Here is a 23,520-nt window from a genome sequence, read left to right on the forward strand (position 1 = left end):
GGCTTCCTGAAGGAATGGATCTCAACTGAATTCTAAACCACGAGCAGGAGAGAGCCCGGCGAAGAGAACGGAGAGGGAGGAAGAAAGGACACGAGGCAAGAGAGATGGCGTCTGTGGGAGCATCAGGAAGATGCTCGGACCCCTGCAGAGCTTATGTGGGGGAGGCGGCGTGGGGGGGCGGGAGCCCGCAGCAGGGTCCAGGTTCCCCTGGGCCCTGAAGCCACATTAGGCAGCTGGGATTTTATCCTGAGGGTAATGGCGTCATAGAAGCATCCTGTGAGTTATTAGCTGAATGTTCTAGAAAGGCTCCAACCTCCTCCACTTCCAGGCCACCTGCCAAAGAGCCTCCAGACCCTTCCCCCCAGGGCAGGGTTTCTGGGGGCCTCTGCTGACGGCTCCCACTCACTAGATGGGATTCCTGCCACTCACTAGACCACATGGATTTGGTGGTTTCCTGCCACTCACTAGACCACAGCCAGCCCCCAAGTGGACATCAGGGTCCCTGTCTTGCTCAGGTGTCCTTCCAGAAGCTAAGCCCACCTCCTCATTTCCCTTGAATGTACCACCAGAGCTTTCCTTTTGCCTCAATCTACCTACCCAACGTCGACTCGTTTTGCAAGACCCAGAACCAGAGCCACTTCCCCCAGGAAGACTTTCTGGACAACTGGGAGCCTAAGTCTCTTTTTACCCTGAGTTTCTACTCCACACTGCCTGGCTTAAAAAAAAGGAAAAAGAAAAAAAAAATAGTGCCAATGGCAGAGGCCGCTGATTGTTTCCACATATCGTCCCTCCCCGCCTGCTTTTAAAACAGACCCTCCCCTTTTTATCGGGTTATGGGGTTGGTGGAAAGGGGGTGCTGGACAGGAGGCTGCGCTTCCCAGGCTCTCAGGCGTGGCCATGTGACCAAGTTCTGACCAATGAGATGTAAGGGTGTGCATCAGTCTCAAAGGGAAGGGGGTGCCCGTCCAACCCTCTCCCCCGCCGGCTGCGTGGGGTTCTGCCGTCTTCGTTGTCTGCGTTCACACTCTGCCTCCTTTCTGAATGTCCACCTGCTCTGCTCTACCTGGGGACTGCAAGGGTCGCATCTTCCCATGCCTGTCCTAACTGCCTGTTGACTCCTCTGACTCCCAGAGCAGGCTGGGAGCCCCTTCCGGGGAGGGACCATGTTTTACGTGCTTCCGTGGAGCCAGTGCCCAGAACAGGGCTTTGCACAGGCAGGGGCTCCATCAACTTCCCTTAAGCCCTCGATGAGCTTTTGGTGGGCTGGGGCTTTCATGTCTGGGGAGCGCGCCACTGTTCCCTGCAGACCCCAGGAGAGTGAGCATGCACCGGGGAGCCTCAGTGGGTGCTGCCAGAAGCCACGAGAAAGAGTGCGCTTAGCAGTCCCCTGCTCCAGCTCTGCGAGATGCATTTGATGGACGGGGACACAGTCCGAGAGATGGATGGAACCTGCTCAGATGTTCATGCCAGGAAAAAGGAAATCCACATCTTTGGGCGGGAAGGCTCGGGCTCTTTCCACCAGATTCTGCTGCCTTGAAGCCAAACCGCTAGCTGAGCATCAAGGACTTGAGGAGAGGAAATCTGGCCTTGGCCCCAGGTGGGGAGTGTGTGGTCCAGCAGATGAGGAAAGGTATACTTTCCTCTCGTTTTACATCATGACGGGCCCCCAATTCAGCTTTGAGGAAACTACCTGTTCACAACTAAATACGCTTCGGTGAGAAGGCTGACCAGGGTGCCCTGGCCTCCCTGGAACTTGCAGCCTGAGCAGTGTTGGCTCCTGCGGAGGTCTGAAGCTGGTGCTGGGCAGGGACATTCACTGAGGGGGCTGCGTCCTAAAGAGTCCACCCGTTATCCCCTCCCCTTAAGGGCCCCCAGCGCCTCCACTGATTTTCCTTCCCACTCCTGCTTTGCCAAATACAAGCTCCCATGCGTTCCTTTCCTGCTGTATTTGGTTTCTATTGCTTAAAACCAAAGACTCCTCGATAATACAGTCCTGCTAAACTGAAATTCTACTCTCCCGTTTCCTATCAATTCCCCAGGTGAACGCTTCTTACCGCCTGTTGGTCCCTCGGTGTCCCTTCCTCCTCCGGGAGAGAGAAATTTAGGGAGATGTTGATGGGAGAGATGAGGTCTTGAATGCACACCTGGAGGTGATGGGAATGGCACGGGTGTTGTGAGTTTAATCTTCCAGTTAAATGCTCACCTGGCTTGTACTTTACAAATGGTGAGATTCTAGCATCAGGTGATTACTATGCTTGGGGTCCCTTCTCAGCACAAGTCAGCTCCCTCAGCCCCAACTCCCATGGCAGACATTGCTGATCAACCACCCCACCTTTCCCACTGAGTCCTGACCAAAACCCCTGAATCTCTGTCAAACCACTCTAGGCAGCCATTACCGAGGTTTGCACAAGAAAAGAATATTCTAGAATAACTAGAATATCCTAGTTCCTTGAGAACAGGGATGGGTCTAGGCCTTTTAACATAAAAGGGACTACAAAACTGGCACCACCCAAATCATCTTCCCCTGAACTCCTTCACCAACCCTAAGAGGCAGGCATTATTATCCCCACGTTAGAGAGGAGGAACATAAGGTCAACATATCCCCACATTAGAGAGGAGGAACATAAGGTAACCCAAGTTTCCTAAGGCTTAGAGCTAGGAGGTGAGCCCAAATCCATCCAATCCCCAAGTCCAAGGTCTTCCCATCATGACACACTACCTTTTCTCTGGCAAATTTATGTCGAAAATCTCCAAATCTTATGGGGGGTAGGGGTGAGTGCAGGCAAGCAGAGGGGCACGGAGTGCAGGTATGAATGACTAGGAGAGTGAGCTCAGAACTGTTAACACTGTGATGGCTATTTGGGGGTTCACGCTATTTTTTCTGCTTTTATATATTTGAAATTTCTCCATAACAAAAAATTTAAAATGAACCTCAGGATCTCTTTGTTTTTGTCGGGAGGATGAGGGACAGAGGGAGAGGGAGAGAGAGAGAGAGAGAATCTCAAGCAGACTCCATGCTGAGTGTGGAGCCCGACCCGGGGCTTGATCTCACAACCCCAAGATCATGATCTGAGCTGAAATCAAGAGTTGGACGCTTAACCAACTGAGCCATCCAGGTGCCCCCAAACTTTAAGTTCTTATACACCAGTCCCACACCCAATCTCTTATTAAATATTTAAGGGATCAGAATAATTTACCATCAACCCTATTTTACACAGGACTGTTAGAAGCAAACTGAATTTGGGTGTCTCGGCAGTAGCCCAAATTGATATTAAGAAAATCTTTTTTGGGACGCCTGGGTGGCTCAGTTGGTTAAGCGGCTGCCTTCGGCTCAGGTCATGATCCCAGCGTCCTGGGATCGAGTCCCACATCGGGCTCCTTGCTCGGCAGGGAGCCTGCTTCTCCCTCTGCCTCTGCCTGCCATTCTGTCTACCTGTGCTCGCTCTCTCTCCCTCTCTCTGACAAATAAATAAAAATCTTAAAAAAAAAAAAGAAAATCTTTTTCTGCAATGGATGTTAATAATAAATGACTATGGGTACCTGGCAAACCAGGATGCGCGCCATAACTGTATATTCTGTAGCTATTCAAATACTTATCAAAAACTGGGTAGCAGCATAAATATATGATGTGTGGAAAAATTAGGGGAAAAAATGGGAAGTACTTTCTAATGGTAACAATGTTAAAACGCCTACGTCCATAGATTAAGAACTAGAGGAAATATGCTAATGGTATTATTACCACTATTACATGAGGAAATGGTGGTGTCAAGAGACCCAAGGGCCTTGTGACCCAGCCAGATGGTGACCGAGCTGAGCCTTGCACCGCTGCTGCCCGTCACCGTGGTCAGCTCCACCACACCCGCACTTCCTAGGGCAGCCCCCACGGCTCCTTACTGGGAAGTGGAACCAGAACTTGGTGCAGGATGGGTGTCCAGTGACCAGTGTATAGCCACTGAGTTCATGTCTCCCTCCCAGGAACAGTCCCCGGCTTCTGCTCCGATGGCCATCCAGCTGCAGAGTGTAAGTGAGGTTGGCAACCAGGAGTCCTGGGCAGGGAGAAAAGTCAGAAGTTGAAGGGGCAGGGTTGGGGGGGTGCCCTGGGGCCATAAGCAGCTGCTCTGGGAAACGACACTGACCTTGAAATTGGAGGGTGAGAGGCTTGACCTGGAAGCAGACTGTGATGTTAACTCCTTCTTTCTTCCTGTTACTGGGTGAATAGGAGCATTCCACTTCGTGTACCGGGATCTCCGCCGGGGAGAAGGTGATCTGAGTGAGGATGTCCACCACGGGCCGGGAGCTGCGGAGTGGAAAGCAACGCTCTCCCTGGGCCTCGGCTGTACTCCCAGTCCGACCTGGGGCTCCTTCTACAAGCTTCCAGAGGACTCTAATCCCCGAAAGCAGACCTCAACAGCCCTGTCTCCTCGAAACAGTAATAATAATGGTAATTCATTAGGGCTTCCCGTTTCCTTCTAGACGCCCTCTGACCCATTTTCCATATGGAAGAATGCGCTTTGGGGAAGTGAGGGGTAGCAAGGAGGGAGGGACAGAGAACCCCACGCAGGCTCCACGCCCGGGGCGGAGACCACCACAGGGCTCCCTCGCCCGACTCAGCTCAGGACCCGAACGCAAACCAAGAGTCAGACGCTCAATGGTCTGAGCCCCCAGCTAAGTGACTGGGGTAAGGCCACCCAAGGAGTAAGTGGCAGAGCTCTGACCCGCATCTGGGTGACCAGCTTCTAGAGCGGTCCCCGGCTGCTGCTTCTCTAGCGGGTTGTAATGTCAGCCTGGCCTGGGTTCCACCCCCAGTGTGGCACTGAACTGCAGCCGTTTGAAGCAGAGTAAGGCGTGAAGGCTGTGCGGGAGGAGGCCCTCTCTGCCGGGGCTGGGGAAAGACCGGAGGAGCCGCACTACGCGGGGAGCTGCTCGACGGCCGAGAGCGCGGTCGTCCTCAGCCCCGTCTTACCTGAGCACAACCACCAGCCCCTCGGCCCCCACAGCCACATCCGTCAGGCCGTCTCCTCCGAGGTCTTTCACCCCATGGATGGAGCGTCCAAACCATCGAATTCCCGGGGACACCTGGGTCCCTTTGATCCGCTGAGACCAAGAGAAAAATTCCTGTAAGCTAGGGAGAGGACGGCCGAGGAGCGGGGTCTGGGTTTGCAGGCTTCTGGCTGCCTGCGAATGGGTTTGGGGGGCCAGGCAGGGCTCTTCTCACCTGGCTTGGCCGGGGGCTCAGCGCCCCGTGCTGCCCGTTGAAGATGTACACAGCCCCCTGCTCCTCCAGGGGGGCCCCTACGGCCACGTCCACCAGCCCATCCCCGTTGATGTCCGTCAGGGCTGCGATGGCTGCTCCAAACCGCCCAAGCGGGTAGCCAGGGTCCCCCTGCAGCTCTGAGACCACTTGGAACCCCAGCTAGGAAGGAGCAGAGTGACGGGCCCCACCTCAGTCACTTGGCCAGCCTTTGCAGGGGGCGGCCCTGAAGGAGGGTCGGGTGGGGTCTCTCACAGAACCGGCCCAGTGCGGCAGACTGACCTGGGCTCGGGTCCCAGCTCCACCCCTGGTTGTCTGGGTGACCTTGGGGCTTTGGAAGGTGACCCAGGAAAAGCTCAGGGTTTCCCAGAAGGTGACTCTGTGAGGACCACCCAAGGTGTCCTGTAGATAAAAGGTTTGGCCCTGGGCCTGGCCCACAGCCTACCCTCCCTGGGCACAAAGGCTCAGCTCCCGTGGTTCTAAAGGTCCGATCCACCGTGACCCAACAAGGAAAGCCTTTCAGGATACTTGGGACCTGGGTGGGCTGGGAATCTGTTTCTCCTCCCAACTCCTGGCGCTCCGGGTCCCCACCTGTTTTTTCTGGTAGATAAACACCCGGCCTCCTCTCTGCTCCCCATAGAACAAGGGGGCTCCGATCAGCAGCAGCTCTGTCTCCCCATCTTGGTCCATGTCAACGCCACACAGCTCACCACCGAAGTAAGAGCCAATCTGTCGGGAGAGGAAGAGGACCGAGGGAACCTCGTGAGTGGGTGCGTGCTTGCAGACAGCGGGGAGCATGACCGGCGCCCTACCGGTCCCGGACCTGCGGAAGACCCCGGGGCCATGCTCACCTGGCTGCCGTCTATTTCCTGGATTTGGTTCCAGTGTGCTCTGTCCTCTGACTCCCGGAACAGCAGCACCCGCCCCACGTGCTGGTAGCGGGGGGCTCCAGTGGCCAGCAGCAAAGTGAGCCTTTGGGAGGGCAGCAAGGTCACTGTGTAACCTGAGCGGGGTGAGGGGAAGAGAGAGAGAAAGAGAGAAAGAATGGGCAAGAGGGCTTGGAATCAGGAGCACAGTGGCGGCTGGAAGAAGGTAAAACCCGGGACAAAAAAGAGCAGAAACTCTGGGAAACTGGGTTCGAAGCAAAGATGCTGTGAAACAGTCGGAGGACCTTCCCCAGAGAAAAGCAGCCATGAGCTCCGAGGGGCACACATCCCGCCATCTTGGTCCGAAACTGCATTTCTCAAACTATGCTCAACGCACAGGCCCAGGAAAAAGCAGCCAGGAAACCTGGAGCATCTTCCTGAGCCTCAGCTGACCAGAAGGTTGGGAAAGGAGACTACACTATTTTAAAATAATCACATAACGGGGCCCCTGGGTGGCTCAGTCGGTTGGGCATCTGCTTTCAGCTTGGGTCATGACCCCCGGCTGGGCTTCCTACTCAGTGGGGAGTCTGCTTCTCCTTCTCCCTCTGCCCCTTCCCCCTGTGTGTGCTCTCTCTCTCAAATACATAAAATCTTTTAAAAAATAAAGTGAGATATAGTCATAAGATGAATGAAAAATCTGCATGAATATTCAAAATAAGGCAGGAGACTTGAGCACATTTTGTTTGGCGGTGTAGAGACACCCAACTAGGTGTAGAGACACCCAACTCGTCCACAGCTTGTATGGGCAGCGAGGTTTCTCCCTGTGAGCACGTTGCTGGGGCGGCTGAGGAACGGCTGCCTGAAACCGGACCAGGGACCGAGCCAGCACCCATCCATTAGGGACGCTCTGATTCAGGAAGACGACTAACTGACCCAATTTCGTCTTCTCTGCTTAGAGGAGTGCAAAGGAGCGACACCAACAGAACCATCCAAGACGCCACCGCGCAGGAGAGGAAGGTCAAGAGAGGCTGAGCCCCTTCCCCTCCGTTTGTGCACGTTCTTGGAGTGCCGGCGTTGGGAACTTGCGGTGGAAATCAGGGGCGAGGTTGTATTCTCAGTGCCTACGCCTCCCAGCTGTGAGATCTTGCATAATTACACTGTGCCCTGAGGCTCAGTTTTCTCAACCGAAACACGGGGTAGGACCACCCTCAACAGGGTGGTTTTGAGGATTCAAGACCACCACGAATAGAAAACGCTTAGCGCTATGCTAGCAACATCTAAACCAAGATCTGGAGGAGGGTAGCACCAGGGCGTCCAAGATCATATTTTTATTTATTTATTTATTTATTTATTTATTTATGTGAGCAGGAATTGAAATTTTTTTTTCTTTTTTCTCTTTTTCTTTAATCATGTCCATATATACACAATATATGCAGTGTGTGTGTGTGTGTCTAGTGGGACCGGTGCCTAACTAGAGGGTAAAATAGGGATTATTTTTTCTTGAACGAGCAACATTGCTGGCTGGCTCGCAGAACACTGTAGGACACAAAGCTCCCCGAAGGTGATAGTGTAGGAGCTAAGTGTAATAGGGCCGCCTGGGGCTGGGGTCAGTCAGTTGAACAACCAACTTTTGATTTCAGCTCAGATCATGATCTGGGGTCCTGGAATCAAGCCCCGCGTCAGGCTCCGTGCTCAATGGGGAGTCACCTCCGGGATTCTCTCGCTCCCTCTGCCCCTCCCCCCTGGCTTGTCCGCTCTGGAATGCACGTGCTCTCTGTCTCTAACAAAAAAATAGAAATTATTTTTTATATTTTATTATATTTTAATTATATGAAAAAATAAATAGTGTACATAATAAAGATACCAACTAGCAGGGTTATAGTAAGAATAAAATGAGATGAAATTTGTCAATACATGCCATGTGCTTAGACCAGGGCCTGACACGTAATACTCAGTAAGGAACGTCGAAAGGGAGAGAGTGAGAAAGTCAGAGAGGGCGGCTTTGCTTAGAAGAGCGGACGCAAGATGAAGAGCACTGATTCTCCCAAGGAAATCATGTAATAAAGTCTTTATTTCTGGGAGTTTATTTTTTAAATTTTTTATAAAGCATAGATATATTTTTAAGATTTTATGTATTTATTTGTCATTTGTCATCTTATTTATTATTTGTCATCTTATTTATTATTTGCAGAGAGAGAGAGTGAGCACAAGCAGGGGGAGTGGCAGGCAGAGGAAGAAGCGGGCTCCCTGGCCGGCAGGGAGTCTGATGCGGGGCTCCATCCCAGGACCCCAAGATCATGATCTGAGCTGAAGGCAGATGCCCAACCGACTGAACCACCCAGGTGTCCCTGTTCTGCGAGTTTAATAAAGGCGTGGCCTGCCCTATACACTCATGGATGAGGCAGGGTGAGAGGGTTTCTAGGTAGAGCCTGGAAGCAGTCCTATCCCAGGGCTCTTGAAGCCAGTCTGTGCCTTGACACAGGTTGACTACAGGAGCATGAACCAGAAGAGCTATAACCTCTGTTCACAAGAGGAGGGCCTCTGTGTCTGAGACGGGTACCCCTTGGGTTGACCAGCAGCCCCAGAACTGTGCAGGACAAGCTCCCGACAGGGATACCATGAAGCAGAGAGAAGCAGCTGCAACTGTGGGCTGACCAGGTGCCTTTGTTCTGCCCTTGGCATCGGAAGAACTCTTGAGGTGAATCAACCTTGGAGTTCGTGGGCAATTCTAGAGGAGGAAGCCACAAGAAGGACCTTCTGGTCCCCTTACTAATGAGGCAGGCTGCTGTAAAATGGACCCAGAATTTAATTTATGGGTAAGACCCAGAGAGGTGGCTAAGTAGGCAAGCTTGAGCAAGCTTTGGATGGGACAGTTTCAACAACGCTGGCTGGCACTGGTCTACCAAGGGTGGTCCTTAGCTAACTAGAGAGTCAGGTCGGAGGGAATACTGGCTTGGTGTGTGGAAGTTGGGTAAAGAAGGTGGCTGGGGATACGGGCTCAGGGTTGGCTGGCTGGCAAACTGCTCACAGGCCCCTTGTTCACGATCTGTAGGAGTTAGCTAGCCCTGGGAGGGGTAGTGTCTCTGAGACTCACAAGGCCTCAAGATGTCCAAGCATCATAAAATGCAGAAAACAAAAACATGACTACGACACGGCGGAGGAGATATTAAGGGGAAAATTAAGAACATTATAGCCCTGAGGCACCTGGGTGGCTCAGTGGGTTAAGTCTCTGCCTTCGGCTCAGGTCATGATCTCAGGGTCCTGGGATTGAGCCCCACATCGGGCTCTCTGCTCAGCGGGGAGCTTGCTTCTCCCTCTCTCTCTCTCTGCCTCTCTGCCTACTTGTGATCTCTCGCTCTCAAATAAATAAATAAAATCTTAAAAAAAGGAGGGGGAGCTCCAGGGTGGCTCAGAGCCCTGATGCGGGGCTCTCTGCTCAGCAGGGAGCCTGCTTCCTCCTCTCTCTCTGCCTGCCTCTCTGCCTACTTGTGATAAATAAAATCTTAAAAAAAAATAAAGAACATTACAGCCCTATTTAAACTCTGAGTTTTTTCATGCTGGTTGCTTAACTGCCTTCATTACGGTTTTAAAAGTTGTTCTGAGTGACCCTGGCCCCTCAGACCAAAAGAAAGCACCAGAAAAGTACTCACCCAAATAGCCTGATCTCGCTTCCGGTGTCAGTGGCTCATTCCCAACAAAACTGTCATCCTGCAGGTCTGCCGTCAGGTCTAGGAAGCCCCCAGCCCAGTCCTTGGCTCCAACCGCCCCCACGACGCCATGGCCCTGCCCAGGGAGGAGACGAGCAGGCTTAGCCTGGTGCCCACAGCATCCTTCAGCCCGCCCCACCCCTGCTTCAGGCCGGCCGCTCACGTGGCCGAGGTCAGCGCTGATCCCGCTGGAGGACAGCTCCATGTTGAAGGATGTCAGGTCCTGTTTGCTGGTGCCTAGGGACGAGGTGAAGAGAAAGGGCGGACACTCGAGGAAGGACCGAGAAAGCAGCGCTGCCCCGGCCTTTGGGCAAGGTAGAAGCCGCCTGCACGGCCGTCGGACTGGCCAGCGACGTGGGCTGAGCTCAGCGTGAAGCCGGGCAAACGAGAAGCTCCGTGCTCTGCTCCCACTCGGGCTTCCCCACCACGTCACCAGATCGGGATGGTTCTACGTTCACAGAGCGTCTGCGGCCTTCTCTGAGGAGCGTGCCGGCCCACACAGGGCCCAGCCATCCTCGCCTTTGGCCTGACGACTGTCCTGCTTACCCAGTCAGTCCCTGACTTGGTTCTTCCTCTTGTCGTGTCTTTTTTCTGCAGAGCAAGCCGGAGTCATCTTTTGCAAAAATGTCTATCAGACCACATGTTTCCGTTTCTCAAAAACCCTTCATCCCCTGCCGTCGCCGTTGGGATCAAACCCCAGCGGCTTACAAGGAACTGGAAGGCCTGGCCTCTCTCGACCTCGTTGTCTCCCCGGCTCATCGGCTCCCGTCACGCGGACCTTTTTTCTGTCCCTCCGGCTTGCCTGCCCTTCCCCACCTCTGGGCCCCACGCTGGCTCTTCTCCGACTTCAGCGCCCTTTGCCCGCATTCCTCACGTGGCTGTTCGAGTCCCATCTTCCGTGTCTCGGTTCGAATGTCATCTCAGAGGCAATTCTACCTCCTTTGAAAAATAAAGCATCTAGAAAGGCCTTTTGAAAAGCCCATCTCGCGTGGCTTCCCCCAGCGAAATCTTTCTGTCCAGTTTATCAATTTCCTTTACAGCCTCTACATCATCTCTAATCGCCCTGTCCTTTTGTCTTCTGCCTTTCCTTATCCAACCTGAATATGAGCCCCACGTTGACAATATCCCTGAGTGTATTTTTTTTTTGGATCTTATTTATTTATTTGACGGAGAGATAGCACAAGTAAGCAGAGCATCAGACAGAGGGAGAGGGAGAAGCAGGCTCTCCACCGAGCAGGGAGCCCGAAATGGGGCTCCATCCCAGGGATCATGACCTGAGCGGAAGGCCGCCGCCCAACTGACTGAGCCACCCAGGTGCCCCTGAATGTCTTATTCCCAGTACCTGGTTAGTGCAAGCTTGAATTAATAAAATGAAAATCATCCCACCAGCCTTACAAAGCTTCTGAGAGGAAGGAATTAAATGATATAGAAAAAGTGCCTGTTACCTTGCAAAGCTTTCAAGAAACACAGCAATTACCATGATTTTGTTCGTTGTTCGTTCACTGCATAATAATACTGCACATAATGGGGAGGCTCTGAGAGGGAGCATACAGCCCTTAACAGTGGCACCCGGAAAGAAGCCCTCAGCCTAGACTCGGGCTCGGGGAAAACGTATCAGAGGAAGTGACATCTAAGATACCATCTGAAGCATGTGTCAGGGCAGGTCAGGATAGGCGATCAGAGCCAGAGATAACCAGCTCTGCGATTTACAGAGGGCCTGAGAGGTACCGAGCACTCTGCTAAGCTGGGGTTGGGGCTTGAATTGCGTTGTCTAAAAAAAAAAAAAAAAAAAAAGTTATTTTCACGACCTAAGCCCTAGTACGTGAGAATATGACCTTGTTTGGAAATAGGGTCTTTACAGTGCAATCGAGTTAAAATAAGGTCACTGGGATAGGCCTCGATCCAACAGGATCCAATATTTTACAGTGTCGCTATGAAAGAGTGAAGTGTGGACACAGAGAGACAGACACGCACAGACAGGAGGACGTGAGGACAGACATGCAGGGGCTTGTAGACACTCAGATGACAGAAGTGATGCAGCCACAAGCCAAGGGATGCCAGGGGCTGCTGCGGATGCCAGAAGTTAGAGGAGGCAAGAAGTGTTCTCTCCGAGACCTGTCAGAAAGAGCCCGCCCCCGCCCGCCCCTTGACCTCCGACTTCCGGCCTCCTGAAGTACAAGACAATAAATTCCTGTTGGTTTAAGCCTCTCGGTTTTGGGTACTTTGTTACAACAGCCTTAGGAAACTAGTACAACAGTCAAACCTCCCAAAGCTGTGAGATTGGTATTATTAGCCCCAGTTCGCGGAGAACTCAGCAAGCCTCAGAGAGAGAAAGTAACCTGGCTGAGGTCACACAGCACAGGCAGAGCGCCTTCCTGAGCGGTGCGCCCAGTCCCATTATATACACCACTTGCTTCTTCAACCGAACCAAACCCAAAGCCCGTGTCCTAGCACAGGGGCCTTCCCAGAGGGAATCCCGTAGCTTTCAGCAGACCAGGACTCCTGGGAAAACACCCCCACCCAGAGCAAGACCTCCATCCCGAGACTGCAGTCCAAACCTTCTCTTACTGCAGACCAAGAGGGCCTGAGGGCTCCCTGCACTTGGTCCCCAGCCCACTGGTCCCCCTTAAGTAAGTGGAGACAAGGGAAAATGAGGGAGCTGAGTGGGGTGGGGAGAGTGGGAGATTCTACTTCTTCCACAGGCCTCGGTTAACAACAGCAAGCTAGAGGTCAGTTCGGGGCCTCACCCTGGCCCCAGCTGACTTTTAGGAGCAAGATGGAATTTCAGGGGGGAGGCAGAGGCTGCTCCTCAAGGGGCCGGCCCCCCAAACTCCCGTCTGAGGCCCTTTTCCCGGAGAGCCCGTTGCACAGCCTCGGACGCTCCGAGCTCCCGTCACCATCACCAGCACGTGGCTAGTCTGGTCGTCCCTGATGAGCTTCCGTAAGCGACTTCCCCTCTCTGCCCCCCACCCCGGGTTTGCCACTCACCCTCAATGACATAGATCTTCTTTTGCAGCTCAGTGAACAGATCTTTAAGCTTCTCAAATGTGTCCAGGATCTTTACAAAATCCTTCGCAGGTTTTGAGGCAAATTCATGGAGCCTTTCCTGACTTTCCTTGGTCTCAAAATGCTTCCCGATCTGTGAGAGGGGGAAGACCGGAGAGTCGGCGTCCCCGGATTCGCAGGTACGGCCCTGGCCCCTGAGGAGAAAGGGGGGGTGGGGATCGGGAACAGGAGGGGCAGGATAGGACTTGGGAAGTGGCCAGCACCCGGCCATACCCCGATGATGTAGCGGGTGATGTCTTTGGCTGAGTCAATGTTGGCGTGGTCAGTGGCTTCCCCATCAGTGATGATGATAAGCACTTTGGTGGCATCTGGCCGGGCCCCCAGGTCTTGCCGGAACACCTCTGTCCTGTGTCCCAGAAGAGGCACATGTGAGAGACTCCCCCACATCATGAGGGCTCCCCCGACTCACGCAGCTCATTAAGTCACTGTCCTGTTGGTTATGCAAAAGCCCTTCTCCCATCCCCCAGGCAGGCAGGTGTTCCCAGACTTCCAAGTTCTCTTCTGAACTTCCTACCTCACCTCGGCTGCCACCCCACTCCTTCCAGACTGGCAGTCTTCGATGGAACTCTGGGTTGCCAGAGGTTGTCCTGGAGCCCATGGACAGTGACGGGGAGGCTTTGTGAGGAGAGACCCTGGGCTTCCTACTCTCCAGTTCAACCACACAACAACTACCCTTTTATTGGGTAGACATGTTGGGGATCCAGGTGCAATTTCAATGCAGAAAACGGGCTCCACGGCTAGAGAAAACTGGGGAGTCATGCTTCCAGAACGAGCTCATCTGGCAGCGCCCCACCATTGATGGCCAGGCTGCCTGTAGGTGTCTCTGCTACAGCACGTCTCCAGGGAATGGAAGTCACGTATTTCCTTTCAGTTTTCCCCAGATCATGAGCTCCCCCGGGGGAGGAACGTGTCGGATTTGCTCCTGTGTCTCTGGCTCCTGACACAGGGCAGGTGCTCAGCGCATATGACAGGAAGGGAGAAGGGAGTCCTGAACACTGGACAGGCCCGTGCTCCAAAGTCGCACCTGCCCACGGTCTCCTTCTGGAGCAAGACAGGGTGCCCCGTTTCTGTTAGGACAGCAGTGCTCCCTGTGCCATCTGATCCTGCCTCCCCACCCCACAGCTCACTAGAGACGGACAATTAATCCAAGAGCAGCCAGTCTACACAGACTATAGCCCTTGACTTATGACAGGACCTAGCTTGGGAGCAGAAGCTGAGAGTCACACAGCAGGGTTGGGGGTGGGTGGGGAGTGACAGGTGGAGAAGCTCTGATGGGGCAGGGCCAAGGCCTCTGTTCCATCTTGGGTGCAAACTGTTTCCCCAGCCTCTGTCCAGACAGACATGGCCTCTCATGGCTCCTGTTCACGGATTTCTACCCTGGTTTAAACCGCCGTCACTGCTCATCTCTATTTTTAGCCTTCTACCTGGCCTTCCTGCCCCACCCCGTCCCCTCCACAGCTTAACAGCCCTGCAACCAGAGGGATAAATATGTATTTATACATAGATGTATAAATATACATACATTTATAAATATGTATTTAATATATATTTATATTTAAATATATTTAATTTATTTATTTGAGAGAGAGCACGAACGGGGGGAGGCAGAGGGAGAAGCAGGCTCCCACTGAGCAGCGAGCCCGAAATAGGGCTCGATCCTAGGATCCCGGGATCATGACCTGAGCGGAAGGCAGACGCTTAACCCACGGAGCCCCCCAGGCGCCCCAGAGGGATCCTTTTAAAACCGTAAATCCGATGATCACCCTCTGCTCAAAACCTCCAGTGGTTTCTCATCTCACTCTGAGGAAAAGCCCAAGTCCTCCCTATGGCCTCAAAGGCCCTAAGTGCTCTGGCCTCCCATGGTCTCTCCGACCTCATCTCCTACTACTTTCCCCCTTCACTTACTTCTCTCCAGTCACACTGGTGTCCTGGTTCTCCTTGGCACATCCCAAGCACTTACTATTCCCTCTGCCTGGAATGGTCTTCCCAGGTATTGGCATAGCTTCTTCCTCACCTCCAACCAGTCTTTGTGCAAATGTAACCTTCGCTCATCTTCCTACTGCCTACTGCTTTCTCTCTCTTTAGAAAACTCCCATCTTCGGGCGCCTGGGTGGCTCCGTGGGTTAAGCCGCTGCCTTCGGCTCAGGTCATGATCTCAGGGTCCTGGGATCAAGCGCCGCATCGGGCTCTCTGCTCAGCGGGGAGCCTGCTTCCTCCTCTCTCTCTGCCTGCCTCTCTGCCTACTTGTGATCTCTCTCTCTCTGTCAAATAAATAAATAAAAATATAAAATATATATATTAAAAAAAAACAAAAACTTCCATCTTCTCCTACATTATCTAATTTACACACTGATCCTGTCTATTGCGTTTCTCTCCCCTAATATAATGTTAAACCGTCAAGAGAGTAGAGATTTTTGTTTCATTCGCTGCTATATTCCCAGAACATAGAACATGGCAAACAACCCACAGGCCAAAGCCAGCCCACAGCTTGCTTCTGTGTATGGTCCATGAGCTAAAAATGGTATTTACATTTCTGGGACCCCAGAATCCATGTCTGAGCCATGTGACTTGATGCCTAAGGCAGAGCTGAGTGGACCTGTAGACACCCAGCCTCGGCCAATCAGATTTTCTCTCCTGGAAGCTGGAATTCAGATTGTTTTCCTAGACTGAGGAACCAAGGCTGTCATTTTTTTTTCCCCCAGTGGAAATGGCTTGCCATGTACGCACCAAAGCTGGCTACAAAAAGAAGAATAAAGTGGACAAGTGAGCCTCAGAAGAAAAGGGCTGGGAACACTTGTGTAGAGCCTTGAGAAGATTCATCCCATGCATATTTAACTTATGCAAATCCAGCTGTACATGCTTGGGGAAGAAACCAGAATCAGAAAAATAAGTGTCATGGCCCAGGAATTCCTTCCTGCTCTTTGACTCAAGTTTTGTGTATGCCCAGGGGCAGCATGAGAAGGAAAGATACAATTCTTTTGTTTCCCAAATCATTTTCAGGTTCTCTGGCCACTTTAATGTGTAAAGACAGGTATTTCTATTTTTAAAATTTTTGTTACTATTATTACTACTATTATTATTTTAAGTAGGCTTCTTGCCCAGCATGGAGCCCAGAGTGGGGCTTGGAGACCTAAGCTGAGATCAAGAGTTAGACACTTAACCTACAGAGCCACCCAGGTGCCCCATAGGTATTTTTAAAAAATATATAATATGGGCTCCTGGGAGTTGTAGTTTAGTCCACTGGCACTGCTGTGGCTCGATGCTGGCCTCTGTCTGTGGCATGTGCCACCGTGGGACTCAAGAACAGCCCATGGACGAATTCTATGAAGAGGTGGAGATTAGGGTCATACGGCAGGCGTGGCCGTGTTTGGATTTCCAACAGCCACTCTGCGGGACTCTCATGGAAGGTAGGCCCAGAGTGTAGTATTTCTCAGTGACCGTGATGACAGAAGCCCAATGCAAATATGATCACTCTGAGGCCATGGGATCCTCCAGCTGGGATTTCCAGAATTCCTTTGAAGGGAGAAACTGGAACAAAAATCCCCAGATTCTAAGACACCACAGGAAGATTCACCTGGAGACAGAGGGTCTATGAGTGTCAGGAACATGCAAAATCCTTCAGGACAAAAAGGCAGTCTAACCTTGCACTAGTCCGAAGTCTTTTGAGTGTATCTGTTGGGGAAACAGCTTCGGGGCCAAGGGCAATCTTGTTACGTATCAGCAAATACACACAGGAGAGAAGCCAATCAGTGCAAGGAGTGCTAGAAAAACTCTAGTCAATGGGGTAGTCTGGCCATTAGTGAGAGAACCCACACTGGACAGAAACCCTATGAGTAGGCTATTTGTCAGAGAAGCTTCAGAAATCAAACCTTGCTGTTCATACAAGAGTCCATAGTGGTGAAAAGCCCTATAGATATGGCCAGTGTGGAAAAGCCTTCAGTCAGAAAGGAAGGTGAATTGGTCACATCAGAGTCCACACAGGCCTGAAACTCTATGCCTGTATGAAGCGTAAGGAGAGTTTCCACACCAGGGAGCATCTGTCTCCTGCAAGGCAAAATTCACACAAGAGAGACACCCCAGTTGTGTGTCCCATGTGGGAAAAGCTTCACTCAGAGAGGGAGTGTGGCTGTGCACCAGAGAAGCTACTCAAAAGACTCACCCTTCGATCACTTTCTTCAAAGGAGGTTCTCTTTATGAATTAAAAGTACAAAATCCTCAGATCAAGCAACCCATCCAATTCTACAGAATGAATGGAGACTCTTTCAGAAAGACCATCACTGAGTTGGGCAAACTGATTTTTCTCCTTTCCCCCAAACGAGTATGAAAAGTAAATGTCTTGTTTATAATCATTAACCCCCCAAAAATCAAATAAAATATACAATATGGCCCTTCAGCACAATCCTACTGCATTCATCCAGGTCTCAATTGAAACACAGCCACCTGGTCTACCTCCGGGAAGGAAGACCTTCTAGAGTAGATTTAGGAAATCAGGATATGCTAGCTTTCAATGAGGGACTCGAGTATATTGAATTTTATGAATTATTCAAGGAATTACTCAAGAACATTCACTAGGAGAGATTTTTGTTCACCCGATGACTTCCAGAGCTGATCCCCTACTCATGAGACCCAACCATGGCTGTCATGTTCACGATCACTTTCCAAGTTCTCAGCACTAGATCCTCGTGAGGTTTGGCATTACTCCCTGTCCCAAAGGCTCATGATCTACCCCTGCGTCCTCCCAAGAATTGCCGTTGGGGATTTAGTTAGTATGAAGTAGATTCCTGGACTAGGGGAGCCTGGGAGACTCAGTCCGTTAAGCATCAGGTCATGATCCCTGGGTTCTGGGATTGAGTCCCGCAATTAGGCTCCCTGCTCAGCAGGGATCCTGCTTCTCCCCACCCCCGCTGCCTATCCCCCTGCTCATGCTTTCTCCTTCTCTTAAGTAAATAAATAAAATGCTTTTAAAAAATGAAAGAACCTGGACTTAAATTGCTCCGCTTGAATTCCTACAATAGCCTGCCCCTTTCTAAGCCCATCTGTTGAGTTCCTATACCCTGCAACCTGAGGGGGTCAGTGCAACTGACACGTGGGCTGTGTCCCACAAATGGAGACTCACGCGACATAGTTGATGGCACTAAAGGTGTTGGTCAGTTGGCGCATGTGTTTTACTTTGCCCAGCAGAACATCAGGGTTCTTCGTCTTATCATAATCCAAGAAATTAAATTCTGTTTTGTGGTCCGTGGAAAACTGAACGGCAGCAAACTAGAAAAAGAAGGAAGAAATGAAATATCGCTTCCTATCCCTTCCTATTTGTCTGCTCCGATCTATTTCTTTGTTTTTTTTTTCCTTTTAAAAAGATTTTATTTATTTATTTGACAGACAGAGATCACAAGTAGGCCGAGAGGCAGACAGAGAGAGAGGAGGAAGCAGGCTCCCCGCTGAGCAGAGAGCCCGATGCGGGGCTCGATCCCAGGACCCGGAGATCACGACCTGAGCCGAAGGCAGAGGCTTTAACCCACTGAGCCACCCAGGCGCCCCCCACTTTATTTTTAAGTAGTCTCTAGGGGCTCAAACTCATAACCCCCTTGCCCTTCCAACTGTGCCAGCCAGGGGCCCCTTCTAGTCAATTTCTTATCTGGGACCTAGTAACCCAACCCCACATTCCTGCCTCAGAGCATTTTTTTTTTTGAAAATGAAGTAATATATACACAAACACAGAAATAAAATTAACTAAACCCCTGATCCCTTATGTAGTGCCATCTGCTAAACTCCTATCCTCTGGGGATGGTTCTGCTGAGGGACCCCGCTAAGCTGGACACAGCTGGTTGGGCCACACACGCCACTCAGCGGAGGCTAGGCCGGTGAGAATCTATTCTCCAGGAGTTTGAAATTTGCAAAGGGAGGGGTTGGTGGAGAGGACGAGAAAACCCTCCTGAAAATTTAACTTGCGAGCTTAGGAGCTTTCCACAGGCCCATGTGATCCAAAGAAGCGGAGGGGGTCCGTGTGTGGCGAGAGAGGAGGGAAGCAAAAGCCAGAACGAAACAGAAATGAGAACTAACGAGAATCCCAGACACTTTCCACTTCCTAGTTTCTTGTCTCTTCCAGAAGTCCAGTCCAACTACGCCTTTAGGTTCTGAAGACACCTCATAGTAAATTTTTTCTTTTATGCCTTAAGTTAGCTCAAGCAGGCATCTATTGCCTACGATCAGAACTAATTAATCTATTTACCTGGTAGGAAGAGTTGCTGAGTTTCTTCATCACATCCTTCATGAAGTCCACAATTTTCTGAAATTCATCTGTCTGCAAGCTCATTGAGCCATCAAACAGGAACACCAAGTCCACGTTGCCCTTTATACATTCTAGAGAGGCCAGACACAAAGGGACTCGGTGAAGTGTCTCCATGGGTTGGCGGGTCCATGCTGTTTCCATTATACGGGCAGCTACGTGGGAGAGATTTTTACTCACTGAATCCCCAGCTCCTTACCCTGATAACCAGGGCGCCCTTGCAGCACAGGACCCTTCAGATTCTGGTGGAAAATGTAACACAAGCCACTTAGGTAGACATTCTGGTCGCACGTCCGAGATAGCCCAGGATCACATGCCTGAAAGAAGCAAATGTTCAAACAAAGGGCTGGGGTGGGTCTTCCTCTGTGTCTTCTGGGCCCCTCAGCCAAGAACAACAACCTGCAGAGTCACCACCCCCGACCTCACTCCCTACAACCAACAGGTGACCAAGGCAAGGTCTTAGAGCTGCCTCTCCAGCCCTACTACCAAAGCTGTGTGCCAGGGGAGGCTCACTGCCTACAGGATAGAGTCTAAGCTCCTGAGCTGGGCATTCATACTGTTTACAGTTGGACTCTCTCCTACATGTCCAGGCCTATCCCCTTCCATTCCCAATCACATCTTGTTTTTAAGGCAAATCACCCACTATTTCCAGAATATACAATATTATTTCTTTCATTTATGACGATCTTTCCTGCCAGACTGCAATTTCTCGAAAGTCCGGGCTCATGTTATCTTTATCACTCGCTTGTCTGACCCTGTAGGAGCCTAGCACGTTGGCTGGCATGTAAAAGTAGCTAAGTAAACAAGTCTCAGTCGATGCTAGCTACGTGCTTCACTTAGCCAGCCGTCTGTCTCTCATCCACCTCTGTCAGGAGACGCTGCTGGGGTGAACGGTCAAAACCAGTGGGCTTGGAACCAAAGGGAAACTCAATTCTCATCCTGGCTCTACCTCTTTAAAACCATGTGACCTTGGTCAAGCCTCTTAAGCCCTTGGGTCTCGTTTCCTTGTGTGTAAAATGTGTATAAGGATCCCTGATCCTTCCCGAGTGACTGAAGGTTAAAAAAGAGAACTTTAGGCATTTGCGCATCACTTCCCAATTTCTGGGCATATGATGCAGACTAGTATTTATTTAATGCTTTATTTACTTCAAAATTTTTTAAAATTTAAATCGTAGCCTCGTCTCAAGAAATCTGATCCAAGACATCATTTATTTGATGTGTCGTATATTTTTCCCAACAAACTATTAAATAAAAATATAATTATAAAACGTGAAAAGTCTGTGTACCACCAAAATTCATCTCTGTATGTCAATGGCCACAGTTCATATTTGGAAAAAGAACGACATATGTAAGGTCTCAAAAACAGCTGGCTCACACTTGGGTTTTTAATGAACGTGGATTGAATGGGAATCTTCTGATGCCTGTAATCTTCTGTAGGATCTTTACTCAACTTTCCCATCTGTCTTTCTTAGCATTGACTGATACCACACTACCCAAGATTCTTACCAAAAGCTTTCCGCTTGTGAAGTCTGTCGCCAAGGTCATTCCCAAGTACTTGGAGGTATAACTGGAACCTGTAGGCAGCGGGAGGTGGGTCTGGAGGAGCTTAGGTAATCCAGGTGTGGTGGGATCAGCCTCAGCTTCACTGGGACACCATTCCTCCCAGGCCCCTGACCAGTTACTCACCACTCAGGCTTACTGGTAGGCAGTGGCCAGAGTCAGGATGGCACTGATAGAGGCTTCCTGTGCTGTTCCCCTCACCTGGAGCTCCCACGACAACCCTGATGAGAAATCTCACCGGTGAGATGGGAATCATTCCGTCCTCACCCACCCACTCCTACCCATTAGGGGTTTCAGATCCACAAATATCTCAGAACATTGCAGCTAGTCCCTTTCAGGGAGGCTCCTCAGCCCCTACCTCTTCCCTATCGAATACATCAAACTTCTAGAAAGGTAAGAATCTTTTTCATTCATAGTCTAGAAAAACAGGACCAGAGACTGATGTGCCAGAAGGTCAAATTATGAGTTCATTCAATGAGTCATCAATTCAAAAGTCATTTCTGGGGGAGCGCCTGGGTGGCTTAGCCCGTTAAATGGTTAAGCATTTGCCTTCAGCTCAGGACATGGTCCCAGGGTCCTGGGTTAAGCCCTGCGTTGGGCTCCCTGCTCACTGGGGAGCCTGCTTCTCCCTCTCCCTCGGCCCTTCCTCTCTGCCAGTGATCTCACTGTCTCTCTCAAATAAATAAATAAAATCTTTCTAAAAAATCATTCATGTCATACTGACTACTTGCTAGGCTGGGGCATGTACTAGGGATGAGGGAGAAAAAGAAAGACCCCAAATCCCCGCCATCAAGGCGCTCTCTGTCTAGTCAGAGCCCCCATGGGGAATCTGGAAGGGTTGCGAAGCCTTTTAGGGGCGTGATAGCTCCCCTTTTATCAGGCACCTGTGTGGGGATTTAACGCCGACGGTCCTGTTCTTGTCTGGGAGGCCTCGCTGCTGTTGCTGAGAGATCCCACCGTGACTTCCACCCAGGAAGACCCTGGGCCCTCCCAGTTCCCCGGATCTGGCCCACCTCGGGTGCTGGCGTCCTGGTGCCCCGTCCTGGCTCTGCGGGGCCAGGGAGGGCCTGGGGCCACAGCTCACCCGTCTCCAGCCTGCAGGACGCGGTACCCGAAATGCCTCCCGGCGCGTGGGAAGGAGAAGTTTTGCACGTGCCGCACTTCCAGATTGTAGCCGGAGGCCCTGGCTGAGGGGGACCAGGGGCTGCGGTCACCGCTTCCGGCCGGCCAGTCCCCTGCACGTGCCCCCAGAGCCGCCAGTGCGGTCGGGCCGTGGCCACGTGTCCCCGGGGGGCGGCCGACCCGGGAAGACCTGGCTTCTTCCTCCGGGCGCGCCAGCCACGAGCTCTGCACCTCCCCCCTTGGGCTTCCCCTTTCAGGAACTTGACTCGGGGACACATCTGGGAGCAGCGACGCCTTCACCACCCCGAGCCCGCTCGGCCTCCCAGCAAAGAAGGCGGAGGTCCGTGGGACAGAGGCCGCGGGAAGGGGCCCCTCAGGCGATGGGGTTGCCCCTGGCAGGGCGCGTCTCCCCACACACCCACTTCTCCTTTGGGCCTGAGACCCGAGACACTGGCCTCAGGCTTCTGCCGCAGACTCATGGTTTCAGGATCCCCGATCTCCGTGGGGCTGCTTCTCGTCTAATGCTCCCTGCTGCCCGCGCCGCCACGCAGCGCTCTGCCTTCCGTCAGCTCTCAGACTCCCCCATGTCACCCCCGACCTGAAGCAGCCCAAGCATCGTCTACAGGTCCCCAACTGTCCCTTTGGGCTCCACTGTCCTTCCAGGCATCGGGCTTCCTTCCGCAGCATCCTGGATGGCAGAGCAGCCGCCCGGCCATTTGTTCCATCAAACAGACCGAGGCGCAGAAAGTGGAAAGGGCTGTGATGGTGGCCCGTGGTCGCCCCTCCGGCGGGACCAGACCCCAGCCACGGCTGCAGGTGCCCATTAGCCACTTGCCTCCCTTTAAGACAGCACTCCGCTTCTCTGTTGCCACCTGTGTCTCCCTCTCTGCCTCCGCCCAGAACGTGCCTCAACTGTGGACTCTGGACTTTCTTTCCTTTCCCTGTTCCCTCCAAGATGCCTGAGCCTCACCGTCACCTGCGGCCCGTCCCCCACGGCAGCTGCTCGTTTACTCCAGTTCCACAAAGCCCGGCTGTCTCTGGCCACACATACATGTCCCTTCCCTTCCCGGCCCCTTCCCCTTGCCTACCAAAGAGAAAAAGCCCACACAGCAGTAGCCTCATGACGGTGACGCAGGAGTTCATCTTTCCAGCGGCTGGAGGGACCTAATCCAACACTCTGGTTTCAGAGAGTCCTGGGGATTTGCTGGCAACCCAGACAGCGTGAAAGAAGGAAATGATGATGCCCCAGGGCCTCTTACAGTGGGACTTTCTCACACAGGCGACAGGCTGGTGACACTGGGTGGGGGTGAGCCTGCAGGGGTTGTGAAACCACAGGGGTTGAGAGGAAGTATAAGCAGGTTAGAGACACTTCCTGTGCCCGCCTGAGTTTTCACAGCATCCAGGAGCAGACAACCAGTAGGCAGACGTCTGCTTGCCCTGCCCAGGAGCTGCTGATCCCTGGTCTTTCACTAACACGCAAACTGAAGACTCTAAAGCTCAGCAGAAGACTCGCCGAAGAAGCCGTGGTACAATCATAAATGAATGCCACCAAAAAAAAAAAGGGGGGGGTCGCCTGGGGGGCTCAGTGGGTTGAGGCCTCTGCCTTCGGCTCAGGTCATGATCCCAGGGTCCTGGGCTCGAGTCCCGCATCAGGCTCTCTGC

At 52.0% G+C, this 23,520-nt stretch overlaps 1 protein-coding gene across 3 annotated transcripts in view; it reads right to left on the minus strand.

The window, feature by feature from the left end:
• ITGAL (integrin subunit alpha L) overlaps positions 1-23,153 on the minus strand; it is a 37,799-nt gene extending 14,646 nt beyond the window's left edge. For 2 of the 3 annotated variants that reach the window (XM_032327382.1, XM_032327381.1), the window contains exons 1-18: positions 22,947-23,153; positions 21,821-21,923; positions 20,863-20,957; positions 20,683-20,750; positions 19,376-19,493; positions 19,120-19,250; positions 18,007-18,152; positions 13,104-13,236; positions 12,813-12,963; positions 9,988-10,061; positions 9,768-9,900; positions 6,103-6,254; positions 5,843-5,980; positions 5,216-5,413; positions 4,964-5,094; positions 4,137-4,297; positions 3,895-4,046; positions 2,055-2,144 (exon numbers count right to left, since the gene is read on the minus strand). In XM_032327382.1, the coding sequence (XP_032183273.1) occupies positions 2,055-2,144; positions 3,895-4,046; positions 4,137-4,297; positions 4,964-5,094; positions 5,216-5,413; positions 5,843-5,980; positions 6,103-6,254; positions 9,768-9,900; positions 9,988-10,061; positions 12,813-12,963; positions 13,104-13,236; positions 18,007-18,152; positions 19,120-19,250; positions 19,376-19,493; positions 20,683-20,750; positions 20,863-20,957; positions 21,821-21,923; positions 22,947-23,001 (2,229 nt within the window). In that variant the 5' untranslated portion in view covers positions 23,002-23,153. Of the gene's footprint in view, positions 1-2,054; positions 2,145-3,894; positions 4,047-4,136; positions 4,298-4,963; positions 5,095-5,215; positions 5,414-5,842; positions 5,981-6,102; positions 6,255-9,767; positions 9,901-9,987; positions 10,062-12,812; positions 12,964-13,103; positions 13,237-18,006; positions 18,153-19,119; positions 19,251-19,356; positions 19,494-20,682; positions 20,751-20,862; positions 20,958-21,820; positions 21,924-22,946 lie in introns of those variants that run through there. The other variant, XM_032327383.1, reaches the window with a different exon arrangement.
• Between the last annotated feature and the right edge of the window lie 367 nt (positions 23,154-23,520).

Source organism: Mustela erminea, chromosome 20 (assembly GCF_009829155.1).
Source record: "Mustela erminea isolate mMusErm1 chromosome 20, mMusErm1.Pri, whole genome shotgun sequence".
NCBI classification, from domain to species: domain Eukaryota; kingdom Metazoa; phylum Chordata; class Mammalia; order Carnivora; family Mustelidae; genus Mustela; species Mustela erminea.